Source organism: Cynocephalus volans, chromosome X, assembly GCF_027409185.1.
Source record: "Cynocephalus volans isolate mCynVol1 chromosome X, mCynVol1.pri, whole genome shotgun sequence".
NCBI classification, from domain to species: Eukaryota; Metazoa; Chordata; class Mammalia; order Dermoptera; family Cynocephalidae; genus Cynocephalus; species Cynocephalus volans.
The window spans coordinates 53,711,435-53,725,675 of NC_084478.1; the positions used below are offsets into that span (position 1 = coordinate 53,711,435).

The 14,241-nt window shown below is 43.1% G+C and overlaps 1 protein-coding gene across 1 annotated transcript in view; it reads left to right on the forward strand.

Annotated features, from left to right (window-relative positions):
- LOC134366865 (endoplasmic reticulum membrane adapter protein XK-like) overlaps positions 1–14,241 on the forward strand; it is a 78,247-nt gene that overhangs the window by 6,531 nt on the left and 57,475 nt on the right. Inside the window, exon 2 of the mRNA XM_063083359.1 lies at positions 5,368–5,630. Within this exon, the coding sequence (XP_062939429.1) occupies positions 5,368–5,593 (226 nt within the window). The 3' untranslated portion in view covers positions 5,594–5,630. The remainder of the gene's footprint in view (positions 1–5,367; positions 5,631–14,241) is intronic.

Genomic DNA, 14,241 nt, shown 5'->3' on the forward strand with positions numbered 1-14,241 from the left:
GAGGCTACATCACTTAGCAGTCCCACCAACAATGTATGAGAGTTCCTTTTTCTCCGCAACCTTGCCAGCATTTATCATTCACAGTCTTTTGGATATTAGCCACTCAAAATGGGGTGAGATGGTATCTCAGTGTGGTTTTGATTTGCATTTCCCAAATGCTGAGTGATGTTGAACATTTTTTCAGGTGTCTGTTGGCCATTCGTATATCTTCCTTTGAGAAATGCCTATTTAGCTCTTTTGCCCATTTCTTAATTGGGTTACTTGTTTTTTTTGCTGTAAAGTTGTTTGAATTCCTTGTATGTTCTGGATATTAATCCTTTGTCGGACGTATATTTTGCAAATATTTTCTCCCACTCTGTTGGTTGTCTTTTAACTCTGCTCATTGTTTTTTTGCTGTGCAGAGTCTTTTTAGTTTCATATCATCCCATTTGTTCATTTTTCCTTTGGTTGCCCGTGCTTTGGGGGTCTCATTCATGAAGTCTCTGCCCAGTCCTACTTCCTGAAGTATTTCTCCTATGTTTTCTTTAAGAAGTTTTCTTGTTTCAGGGTGTACATTTAATTCTTTAATCCATTTTGAGTTGATTTTAGGATATGGTGAGTGGTATGGGTCTAGTTTCATTCTCCTGCATGTGGATATCTAGTTATCCCAGCACCATTTGCTGAAGAGGCAATTTCTTCCCCAGTATATAGGCTTGGTGCCTTTGTCAAAGATCAGATGGCTGTAGGTGCATGGGTTGATTTCTGGATTCAATATTCTATTCCATTGATCAGTGTGTCTGTTTTTATGCCAGTACCATGCTGTTTTGGTTATTATACCTTTGTATTATACTTTAAACTCAGGTAGTGTTATGACTCGAGCTTTATTTTGTTACTCAGAATTTCTTTGGCTATGTGTGGTCTTTTGTTATTCCATATAAATGTTAGGATAGTTTTTTCCATTTCTGTGGAAAATGTCAGTGGAATTTTGATGGGGATTGCATTGAATTTGTATATCACTTTGGGTAGTATGGACCTTTTCACAATGTGGATTCTTCCAATCCATGAGCATGGGATATCTTTCCATCTTCTTGTGTCCTCTTTAATTTCTCTCAGCAGTGGTATGTAGTTCTCGTTATGGAGGTATTTCACATCCTTTGTTAAGTCTATTCCTAAGTATTTTAGTTTTTTGGTGGCTATTGTAAATGGGCAAGCTTTCTTGATTTCAATTTCTGCATGTTCACTATTGGAGAATAGAAATGCTACTGATTTTTGTGTGTTGATTTTGTACCCTGCTACTTTGCTGAAATCATTTATCAACTCCAAGAGTTTTTCTGTAGAGGTTTTAGGCTGTTCGATATATAGGATCATGTTATCTGCACACAGGGACAGTTTGACTTCATCTTTTCCAATCTGGATGTCCTTTATGTGCTTCTCTTCTCTGATTGCCCTGGCTAGTACTTCCAACACTATGTTGAATAGGAGTGGCGAGAGTGGGCATCCTTGTCTAGTTCCTGTTCTTAAAGGTAAAGCTTTCAGCTTTTCCCCATTCAGGATGACATTGGCAGTGGGTTTATCATATATGGTTTTAATTATGTTGAGATACTTTCCATCTGTACCTAACTTATAAAGAGGGTTTACCATGAATGAGTGTTGAATTTTATCAAATGCATTTTCAGCATCTATAGAGATGATCGTATGTTCCTTATGTTTGATTTTATTGATATGTTGAATCACATTTATTGATTTGCATATGTTGAACCAACCTTGCATCCCTGGGATGAATCCCACTTGATTGTGGTGTATAATTTTGCATATGTGTTGCTGAATTCTGTTAGCTAGTATTTTATTGAGGATTTTTGCATCTATATTCATGAAGGATATTGGCGTGTAGTTTTCTTTTTTAGTTGTATCTTTACCTGGTTTTGGTATCAGGGTGATGTTTTCTTCATAGAATGAGTTTGGGAGAATTGCCTCTCTTTCAATCTTTTATAATAGTTTGTAGAGAATCGATGTCAATTCCTCTTTGAATGTTTGGTAGAATTCTGCTCCTAATCATCTGGTCCTGTACTTTTCTTTGTTGGGAGCCTTCTGATAACAGTTTCAATCTATTTTGTTGTTATTGGTCTTTTCAGATTTTCTCCATCTTCTTGGCTCAGTATTGGTAGTTTGTGTGTGTCCAGAAATTTATCCATTTCCTCCAGATTTTCAAATTTGTTGGCATATAGTTTTTTACAGTAGTAAAGTAGAGTATTCTTGGCTGTCAATCTCTGTCTTGGAGTATTTTCAATATATCATCCCATTCCTTTCTGGCTTTTAGGGTTTGTAAAGAAAAGTCTGATGTTATTCTGATTGGGGCTCCCTTATAAGTGATTTGACACTTCTCTCTTGCAGCTTTTAAGATTCTCTGTTTGTCTTTGAGTTTTGCAAATTTGACTATAACACGTCTTGGAGAAGATCTTTTTGGTTGAATACGTTTGGGGATCTTTGAGCTTCCTGAATCTGAAGATCTGTGTCTTTTCCTATACCTGGGAAGTTTTCTTCCACTACTTTTTTGAATATGTTTTGAATGCAATCTCCTTTTTCCTCCCCCTCTGGAATACCGATGACTTGGATATTTGAGCACTTAACATTCTCTGATATCTCTTAGATTTGTTTCAATGTTTTTAATGCTTTTTTTTTTTTTTTTTTTTTTTTGTCTGCCTCTGTTATTTCAAACTGCCCATCTTCAAAGTCAGGAGTTCTCTCTTCTGCTTCTGCACGCCTGCTGGTTAAACTCTCTGTTGAGTTTTTTATTTTGTTGAATGAATTCTTCAGCTCGGCAAGCTCTGCTACATTCTTTTTCAGGGCATTGATTTCCTTTACATTTCTTCTTTCAGGTCCTATGTACTTTTCCTCGTTTCATCATGTTGTCTACTTGAGTTTTCTTGTATCATTTAGTTTCCTTAGAATTATCACTCGAAATTACTTGTCAGACATTTCAAGGGCTTCTTGTTCTATAGGATCTAGAGCTTGAGAGTTATTACTCTTTGGCGGTGTACTTTCCTGATTTTTCATATTTCTGGCATCTTTCCTTTGCTGTTTCGTCATTGTGGCAGGGGCTTTCACTGTCCACTTGTTTGACACTATTGTCTGGCTAGGATGCTGCTGGGGCTGCCAATTTGGCCCAGCTTCCTCAGTGTCTGCTCTGTTGCCCACTGGTGCCTCAGGTGCGTGGTCGCCTCAGGTCTTGGGCCTCTCCAGGGAGGCACCTCTCTTTTCAGCGTGTACTAGACCAGGCTGGGGATGGAGTTGGGCAGTGGCAGTGAGGCCTACCTGCTGGGTCACGCGCTGGCACCGTAGGGCACGTGGTCTCCAGAGATCTCGGGACTCTCTGGCTGAGTGCCTCTCTGATCGGCGCGCAGTTGTGCGGGCTTGGGATGTAGTCGGTTGGTAGCGGCGAGGCCTACCTGCTGGGTCCTGTGCTGGCACCGGAGGGCGTGTGGTCTCCACAGATCTTGGGCCTCTCTGGCTTAGCGCCTCTCTGATCAGCATGCAGTTGGCCAGGCTCGGGATGGAGTTGGGTGGCAGCGGCAAGGCCTACCTGCTGGGTCGCATGCTGACACCTGTTTTATATGTTTTTATGTGATATATTAAAGTGTCCTTGACCCAGCTGAACAAAATATAGTAGACAGACCTGTCTATCTGTCTGTCGTGCATTCTCTCTCTCTCTCGCTCGCTCTCTGTCTCACACACACACACACACACACACACACACACACACACACACACACACACACAACTATCCTTCTTATCACACACACACACAACTATCCTTCTTATCCCAGGACCAAAAGGTAATAATCACAAAATGTGTCCACTTTGTACTCACCAGAAAGCTTCCCAAATTTCCTGTCTTATGTTAAGCTTTATTTTGTTATTTCAAAATATAATGTTTCCTCCTTGCCATAGTTGTCTCGGGGTGAGAGTATAAAGTTGACAACATTCCAGAAAATAAATGGAGCCATAAAATCTTCCGGCAGCATTATGAGGTCATTATAAAAGTGATTGTTTATGGGGAAAATGTCCTTTAACAATTTTTAAACTTAAGGCCATTAAAATTTTTCTTACTAATAGGGAAAACCCACATTTTCCCAGCATTTTATTATGGAAATTTTCAAACACAGAGAAGAAACTTGAAACAATTCTACAGTGAACATCCAAGTACCCACCACACCTAGATTCTACAATTAACATCTTGTTTCACATCTTTCCATTTATCTATCCATCCACCAACTCATTTGTGTCTGTGTACTCAAGATAAATTGCAGACATCAGTAGTCTTTCCCACTTCAGCACCCATATTATTACCTAGAGAGGACATCTCAATTTTATTTATTTATTTATTTATTTATTTTTTAACCTCCCTCCCTTCTCCCTCCCCCCCTCCCCCCCAACAATGTCCTTTCTGTTTGCTTGTCGTATCAATTTCAAGTAGTTGTGGTTGTTATATCTTCTTATGCTATGCCCCCCCCCGGTTTTTTTTTTTTTTTTGTGTGTGTGTGTGTGTGTGTGTGTGTGAATTTATATATTAATTTTTAGCTCCCACCAATCAGTGAGAACATGTGGTATTTCTCTTTCTGTGCCTTACTTGTTTCACTTAATATAATTCTCTCAAGGTCCATCCATGTTGTTGCAAATGGCAGTATTTCATTCGTTTTTATAGCTGAGTAGTATTCCATTGTGTAGATGTACCACATTTTCCGTATCCACTCATCTGATGATGGGCATTTGGGCTGGTTCCAACTCTTGGCTATTGTAAAGAGTGCTGCGATGAACATTGGGGAACAGGTATACCTTCGACTTGATGATTTCCATTCCTCTGGGTATATTCCCAACAGTGGGATAGCTGGGTCGTATGGTAGATCTATTTGCAATTGTTTGAGGAACCTCCATACCATTTTCCATAGAGGCTGCACCATTTTGCAGTCCCACCAACAATGTATGAGAGTTCCTTTTTCTCTGCAACCTCGCCAGCATTTATCGTTCAGAGTCTTTTGGATTTTAGCCATCCTAACTGGGGTTAGATGGTATCTCAATATGGTTTTGATTTGCATTTCCCGGATGCTGAGTGATGTTGAGCATTTTTTCATATGTCTGTTGGCCATTTGTATATCTTCCTTAGAGAAATGCCTACTTAGCTCTTTTGCCCATTTCTATTGGCCTGCTGGAGGGTCACAAGAGGACTCCATGCTCAGAACTGGTCCTTGGAATGGATGATTTAGAGGAGTGACAACAGTCAAGAGTAGCTATGACAAGGCTTTGGGAATCAGGCTAAGTCTAAGCAGAGTGACTGAGAAAGGCAAAATCCTATCTGTCTCTAATTATTATGACTTTCTGATTTATTTCCAGGTGTTTTGAATTATTCTGCATCTACTTCCAGTCAGGCCAGAGTGAAGAGCCTTATGTCAGCATCACCAAGAAGTGGCAGATACCCAAAAACGGCCTCTCAGAGGAGATTGAGAAGGAGGTGGGCCAGGCAGAAGGCAAGCTGTTCACCCACCGATCTGCATTCAGCCGGGCATCAGTGATCCAGGCTTTCCTGGGCTCAGCCCTGCAACTGACGCTGCAGCTGTAGATAAGCATCTTGGAGCAGGATGTCACTGTTGGAATAAGTATGTATATTTTTGATTTCTGCCTACATAGATCAAAATGGGAAGCAAAATATACAGTATATTTTGTTTCAAGTGAAAGTTATTGATATGTGAATTTACTCCTGAACCTATGTTCCAGTCACTAAGTTCAAAATTTGTGAGTTAAAATAATAATATTTATTTTGCTATGAATCCATATTCTGGGCGGCGCTCAAAAGGGACAGCTCACGTGTGCTCCCTTGTGGATCAGTTAGGGTGACTCAAAGATGGGGGCTAGAATCCACTGCAGGCCCATTCATTCAGATGTCTTGATGCTCGCTGTTGTTGGGAGTCTCAGATATTCTCCATTTGATCTCTCTGTGTGAGCAAACTTGGACTTGCTGTCAGCATAGTGGCTGCTTCAAAAAGCAAGTGTCCTAAGAGTGAGAGAAGGCCAGGGTGAAGCCATATCACCTATTATGATCCAGCCTTGGGAATCATGGGACATAACTTCTGGTCCCTTCTGTGTTGAAACTGTCACAAAGTCCTGCTGAGGTTCCAGGGAAGGGGAAGGATGTAATCTCTGGCTCTTGTTGAGGAATGGCAGAGTTATGGAAGAGTATGTGGGACCAAAAGTAACATTGTGGCCATTTAAAAAATACACAGTTTCCCAGAGGCTGAAAATAGAGCTGCCAGAGGCTGGTCCTCTTGGAATTTCATCTCTGTCTTTCAGTGATAGTTATAGATTGGCTGAGACAGTTGGTTGTAAATGCTTCGTGGCGACAGATGGAATGAAGGCCGCTTTCCTGCTGTCTTAAAGTTTGTTCTAATAGGCATATCAGCTATGAAGTGAACACAATTTTCTAACCTTTGGGCTGTTCTCACATCATCAAATTAAGAGCCTATTTTGGTTAAGTAAAGTTTCTTCAAAAACTTCTATTTTCATTGGACATAAGTGAAAAGCCTTCAGATGAAAAGGGGAAATAACCTCTCCCAAATAGCAATATTATGGATAAAACCAGACATTTTGGTACGCTTTACTACAGATATGCAAAATGATTTAAAAGGCTTAAGTTGAAAAAAATACATATTTCAGAAATCACTTAAATTGGAAATAAAACACTTTTATTTATTTCACTCCACTCAATTTTGTTCTCCTTCTGCCTGTATTTTAGACTGGATGGTAAAATGTCGTAATTCATGACAGGGTGACAGGATACTTGCATATCCAGGTTACGTGACCATGATCCTTAAGATATGAGTGAGAATCTTAAGCAGAGTTCTTGAACCTTGATGTATTAACGTTTATATGTAAATGCCTCCCACAACCCCTGGTAGAGAGTAGGTGCTCAATAAATATAGCAACATCAGTGTTCTTTAAGGACTTATGCCTGCAATGGGTTTTGACCAAGATGGGTCCCCAGCATGCCGCTATACCCTTTTCCCAGTTTGTTGTTTTTCCAAGTGGCAGGGATACAGCAAAAAACTAGATGTGGTGATACCAGTTTAATATTTTCAGGGAGGTCCAATTTTTCTCCTCAAGTTTTTGATAGTGAAGACTGTCTTATAGATGGGGGGTTGGCAAACTGCAGCCCAAGGGCCTAATCCAGGCACTGCCTGTTTCATAACATTTTTTTTATTGGACACAGCCATGCTTTTTCATTTATGTATTGTCCGTGGCTATTTGGGGGCTGCAAAGACAGAGCTGAGTAATTGTAGCAGAGACCATGTGGCACAAAAGCCTAAAATATTTACTGTCTAGCTCCTTATAGAACAAGTTTGCTAACCCTTGTTATAGTTTTTCAGACAGAATTCTCTTCAGGAAAATAAAACCTACCCCATAAATTGTCAGCATCACAAGGGATATCTATGAGATGTCCCTCAAGAACTTGGAAAAAATATAAGTCTTCTGAGAGTGAAGTCATAAATCAAAGGGAAGTAGACATGGTCCTGTTGAAAAGACAGATGGCTGCCATTTATGTAGGTCTTGACTAACCCCAATGACTGCCTTGACATATCTGAAGAAGGAATCCCTCACCCAGAAGGGGCAAAGCCCCTATAAATGGAGCATGGGCTAGGGTGTGTCACAGAGGCAAATGTTGGTAGTATCTATTACATGCTCAGGAATGCATTTGGTCCAAGGGACAAACACCTGACCATAGGATTAGACAACCCAGGGTTTATTTTGCTCTTTTAACAAGAAATTGGAGGTTGGTGGCATTATTTAAGCTGCTCAACAGTGGCAAAGTTGATGTCCGCACCTATCCACTGGCCTTTCACTCATGCTGTTACTTCAGCTCCAACCATCATAGCTGCTTTGAAGACAAAAAGAAGCACTGAAGAGGAAAGGATGGATCTCTTTCTCCTTTTATTGCTAAGTATAGTTTTCCCAGAAATCTCCCTAATAGACTTTAGGTCTCATTGACCAGAACTGGTCACATGGTCACCGAGCTGCACAGGATATTAGGAAAGCCAGGCACAGGAGTGATTGCCAGCAATGGCTTAGACCAGTATTCCTCATACTTCCCTGATGACTACTAGAGGTATCAGGGGGCTTGCTCAATATACCTATCAACAAGACACATCTCTGGAAATTGTGATTTGCTGGATCTGGGATGGAAGCCCAGGGTATATATTTTTATTTCTCTATTGTTTTTTAAACAAGAATTTTAGGTGATTTTATTATCAGCAAAGTTTGGGAACATTGGATCAGATTACTCATGACCTGCCTGGGGTTTGGCCTGTTGCCACCCAGAACAAAGCCCTGTTTTCTTAACAGACAGTGGGAGGAATCAATATTGAATAGGCAGCTAACAGTATCTGCCACACCATCTAAGTGCAGTCCAGACCAATAGAAATGTCTATACTCTTGACAGGAGAAGCATATGGAGTCCCTCAGAGCCTGACCCCATTCAGCATTCAAATTTTATAACCCTCATCTCACTCTCTGATTCAGTGCTCATTGAGCAAACATTGGTGAATTTGGCCTCAGCAGAGTTTGGCATGAGGAATAGAAGGTAGACATATCTACATGGTCACTGGAGGGTTGTTTTTTTTTTTAATTTTAATATAATTCATATCACATAAATATCACCATTTTAAGTGTACAATTCAGTAGGTTTTTGTATATTCACAATGTTGTGCAATCATTACCATCATCTAATTTTAGAACATTTTTATTATGTCAAGAAGAAATTCCCTACCCATTAGTAGTCACTCCTCATTTCCCCCATCCCCTCAGCCCCTGGAAACCACTAATCTATTTTCTGCCTCTATAAATTTGCCTATTGTGTGTATTTCATAAAAACTTTGGGAAGTTTTCTTTGTTACAGTCAATGAATAACGGACACTGTGTCTACGAGTTTCAGTCTTGGGTGGGTTTAGCCATCCTGAGACTCCCTGAGCCTACTCAGTTCTCAGTAGGGGCTTGATCAAGTCTCTTGACCTTGGAGGATGGGTCATGCCAAACTTCAGGTGAGTACCCCAAGGTTATACTGTTCTGTGAAGGCCCCTGCAGCCTGCCATTTGGCCTTCCTGGACCTCACAGTGCCATTCTCTCATCCAGTCAAGGTGGTAATGTTGGTAGTAATAACAACAGTTTTATGAACCCTTGCTTGGTGCCAGGCACTGTGAGGGGCAGTGTTGCGTTTCATTTTCAGTGCATTTCTGTGAGTTAGATGATACTATCTCCATCCTACTAAAGAGGAAACTGTGCTCACAGTCCACCAGAGGAGCCAGGCTCTCAGGTTAGATTTGTAAGGCTTCATTCACAGGCTCGATGAGTATTTATGATGTTCTGCATTTCAAACCCTGTGCTATTCTCTGTGGATAAAGCTGGGAAAGAGGTGAGCAGGCCCCTATCATCTTGGAATAGGATAGAGAAATATGAGACAGATGATTAATCATATATTTATTCTATTTCATGTAAATCCTGCAAAGTGAAAGTTAAAGAGCCTGTATGAGGATATATGGGGGGATCTAACCAAGTATGGGAGATGAAGCAAAGATGTCCAGAATTTAGGATTAAACTGAAAACTGATAGCTAAGAAGGCAGGTGAAGGAAAAGCAGGAAAGAGCATCCAAGAATTTCAGCCTTTATCCCAGAAGCAACAGGAAGGCACTGATGAGTTTTAAGCAACACAGTGTCATGCTCAAATTTACTTTTATAAACTGATTTCTCTGGAAACTGGGTTGGAAGTGAGTGAGAAGAGAAACAGGAAGGCCACTAAGGGGACTGCTACAGCTGTTAAGGTAGGAATGATAATGGCGTGAACTAGAACACTCAGAGTGCAGTGTTAAGGAGCAGTGTTAAGGATGTAGAAGGGGAACGAAGTGGGAATTGATTGGGAATGAAGGTGAGATAGAGGGAAATGCCAAGGGTGGTTCTCAAGTTCCTGACATGAGCAGTTGTAGCTGTGGATCCCTATTCGTATTGGTAAATCACTCTGGAGATGGGGACGTTTGAGGCATATGTTTTTGCTTTCAGGTTCAGACTTTATCAAGAATAAACACATTTTAAAGATTCTATTTAACTCATGGGTGAACAAGCAATGTTAAAAACAGCTCAAAAGAGAATCCAAAGAAGAAACATAGGAATATTGACTAGAGATATTGACATGAATATGTAAATGAAGGCAAAACTAATTTTATAACAGGGTATGAGGGGGACAATTGAAACTTATTGTACAAGACATTGAGCATGTCTGTCACTGACGTACAAGTTGCAGAGGGGTGAAAATGAGCTCACAGGCAATGCAACGCTAGAATCAGAGAACCCGTAGTGATATTTTAAAGACGGGATAGTGTTTCCATTGAAACAGTTTTTTGCTAGAATATTCAAGTCAGGTAGAAAGTTTTGAGTTTCCTCAAAAAGAGGGTCCAGTACTAGGTGACCAGGTTACTGTCCTGGGCATTTCTATGCTAAGGACTGATTAGTGGGCACTAATGACATCACAAAGTCTAGGTTGTCACAAAGGCAGCTCCCTGACCCATGAGGGCCTGCAGCCTGGGCCTACAGTGGGCCATAATAAGCACTGGTATCTTGAAAGACCCAGGCCAGAGGGAAAATCAAGCTGTGCCAATAGAAGCAAAATCTAGCAACCGTCATGGCTGGGAGAAAAGTCAGCAGGAAATCCAATGGGCAGAGGAGGCGGACCCTCTCCCGCTCCTCAAGAGCAGAGTTGCAGTTCCCAGTTAGCCGTGTGGATCGCCACCTGCGAGAGGGCGGCTACTCCCAGCGCCTGAGCTCGTCCGCACCTGTTTTCATGGCAGCAGTTCTCGAGTACCTGACAGCCAACGTCCTGGAGCTGGCGGGCAAGGAGGCCGACAACTGCCGCAGGAAGCGCATCGCCCCACAGCACGTGCAGAGGGCATTGGACAGCAACCAGCAGCTCCAGAGCCTCTTTCAACATGGTACCGAACCTCAGGTCGAGGAGATGCCTAAACGCAAGAAAAAGTAGCGCTCCCTGGGTACCAAGGCCTGGCGGGACCTCATCAACAGCCCCATCCCACCTCCAAAACTCCCCTAGAGGAGGAGCCAGTGCTGCTGCCAGCAGCAAATGCTAATAAATCACGTAAATCCTGGCCAGTGCTCCTGACGCCTCTGATTTTGTCTTTTGAGATGGAGGGGTCCCTAAGACATCGAGGGGGAGCTGTCCCACACAGAGTTGCAAGGTGGAAGGTGTGGTCGGTGTGGGGTGTTTGAATCAGTGATTTCAGAGGAGCTGTGTCTGATGGTGACAGTGTGGACCGTGGCCCTGGAGGGAGGAGCTGGCCGGGGTAAAGGGGAGAGAAGTCGTCCTCACAGGCCTCGTGAGGCCAGGAAGGTGGCGCGGGCCTCCTAGACAAGTTGAATTCCCAGCACGATGTTGGGAACTGGGGTGGAGCTGAAGACTGTGACTGGGGTGGGGAAAGCTTTGTTCATGATAGGCAAGGTCTAAAGTCAGAAGGTGATGGCAACGGGGTGGGCTGGAGAGGGTGGCACACTGGTTGGCACGAACTCAATGGGACGGGGCTTTTACACGAAGATTGGAGAGTGATGGGAAACCATAAGGAAATATACAACAGGGAATCTTGGTCATGATGATTTCATTTCTTATTTATTTTTACCCTGCACATTCCACAAGAGGACTTGACACACGGATTGGGGGCTAGTGCTCTGATACTTTGTGTGGTACGGATCCTCCTGTCCTCTTGTGGACACTGGTAAATTCAATATTAATATTGTATCAAAGCTACTATCTGGCCTACGTCAGGCAATTCAAGCAGTTCTTCCTGGTTATTAATGATTAATGAATTGAATTATTTGTAAATGTATTCCATCATGAACACAATTATTGATCTCATTCTCAGATGAAACATCTAACCTAAGATTGTGTATTTCTTGGGACAACATAGAGCTATGGGTAGCTGAATACATGTTTGGAGAGTTATAGGTATACTCTGTGTAAATTCTGTCCCAAAGTGATAGACTCAAAAGCACATACAATTCTTAAAAGAACTTTCATGTGCTGCTTTAAGTTAGAAATAGGTACCACATCAAGCGTTGTAGCAATCTGTTCGCTTGCTTGTGAGCTCACTGTTCATGGGGTCCTTGAGGGCCTCCCTCTGCCGCCTGCTGGCCTTTCACAGAGGGCGGGTTATAGTCACAGGCTGCCCATTGACTTCAAGAACAGGTCAGAGGGCCTGGGTTTGAGGTCCCTGTTCACTTCCTTCTGGTCTTGTGATGTTGTATGTTCATCTCTTCTATCTGAGCAAGTTTGCTCGTGTGTAAATGAGAATAAGTGAGTAGTAAGAAACCCGACATCTCCAGGTTTTCCTAGAAATTAAGGCCATGTTTGCTGTAAACTCCTGCTTCTCACAGTGATTGGCATAGTCTAGCCCTTAATCAGTAGCTGCGTCAGTGTCCTCCCCTAAAACCAGTTGCTCAGGCACCCTTTTCCAAGGTGCAACTGGGCCTGGTGCTCAGGCGATGGCCAGATGCTTAGGCTATGGAAACCACCTCCTGCTGAGCCTTGTGTAGACATGGGAGAGTGCCATACCGAGGAAGAAGACGGGAGGATGCATGAACCAGGCATGCCCCACTCTGGGTTCCTCTCTGCTCCTTCTGCTTGTGACATACACTCTCACTGCCCCTTTCCACCATCTCTCTAATCAGAAGGATCTTGCTCGGCCTTTGACTGATTCACAGGAGTGTCCCAAGAAGGAAGGAACTAGTGTCGGGTGTACTTAGGGCTCTTTGAAAGATATGCTCATCTAAATCCAAAAAGCCTTTCTTGCCATGTGATGCCCACTGAACCTCGTATTTACAGACACCTCACTGTACAGATGTCCACTCCAAAACATGTGGTTCCTCATAGAGAGCCGTGAAGCACCTTTAGCCTTACCAAACTCATGTCTTCCTGTTCTGTTCATAGGAGCAGGACACAGGCCTCTCCCCAGCACACACAGGTGGAGAGTCACCCTCAGCTGATCACATGACAGTGACAACATCACCCCTGCTCTCCCTGAAATAAAGCACCTTTGTGTCCAGGACATGGGTTTCTCATATTACAGTGTCCTTCAGTCAAAAGTGAGTACTTCTAGGATGGGTGATGACAGAGAATTAATTGGTATACTCAGATCTTCACGTAGTGGTTAAATAGCTGTCGTATGTTTCAAAACTGTGTATATTGCTAATGACTATGGCTTATTGTAGAACCAAACACCATCTCCTGGATACTTCACCAGCAGGTACATCTGAAGAATTCATTGTAGGCAAGAGAAGGCATAGTCGATGGGTTAACCATGTCGAGTTAGTGGTTCTGTGTGGTCAGTTGGACTCCTTACAGTCCATGTCGCAGTTGACACTAATGGTCACTGTGACTCCTGGATGAAGCCAGGCTTCCTGGACTCTTTCAGACTCTTTGCTTGATATCTGAGTTGGCATTGGGAGGTTGAGCTTGAATGAGTCCCCGTTGGCCAGCTCTCTGCATAGCCGAGGCCATGGGAGGATCAGGAGGAAGACCTTGCTATCCCTTAAGCTCGTGATCAGAAGTGCTTTTGGATCTCACAGCAAACATGGGGGCCAAGACCAGCGTAGCGGCAGCCTAATGTAGTACCTGCCACAGCCCCTTCCATGTGTGCAAGGAACCCTGTGCTCAGGGGAGGTAGGGAGGTAGGCCAGATGAGAATGGTGGCCCCAGGGAGTGCACAAACCCACCTAAGCTGAGGCCTCCTGTGCGTTTCTACAACGCGGGGGTGGGGGGGTGGTCAGGATGGATTCCCTCTAGTTGGGCCCTGTGGTGTGGACGCTGTTGGCGACCAGTGCCCTGTTGAGAGAGGGAAAGCTAAAACCCAATTGGGCAAGGACAGAGGCTGAGGAGGGGATGGCTGCCAGCCAGGTCTGTGATCACAAGTCTGTCAGGGCAAGCCAGGGTCAGACACGGGTCAGCATGGCAGAACACACCTGTGAGAAGAGGTGAACCCAAGCGTTGTGCCTGTGGGAAATGGAGAGTTTCATTGGCTTGGTGTTGGCATGAACACAAGGCCTGGTTACTAGGCTTTCTTCTCACTGACAGCATCCTTTGGGAGCAGAAGTGTTTTGAAGGCCCAGGTCCCCTGGTCCATGTATGTGAAAGATCCTATAGGATATGGCCAGAGGGAGATGTCTTGA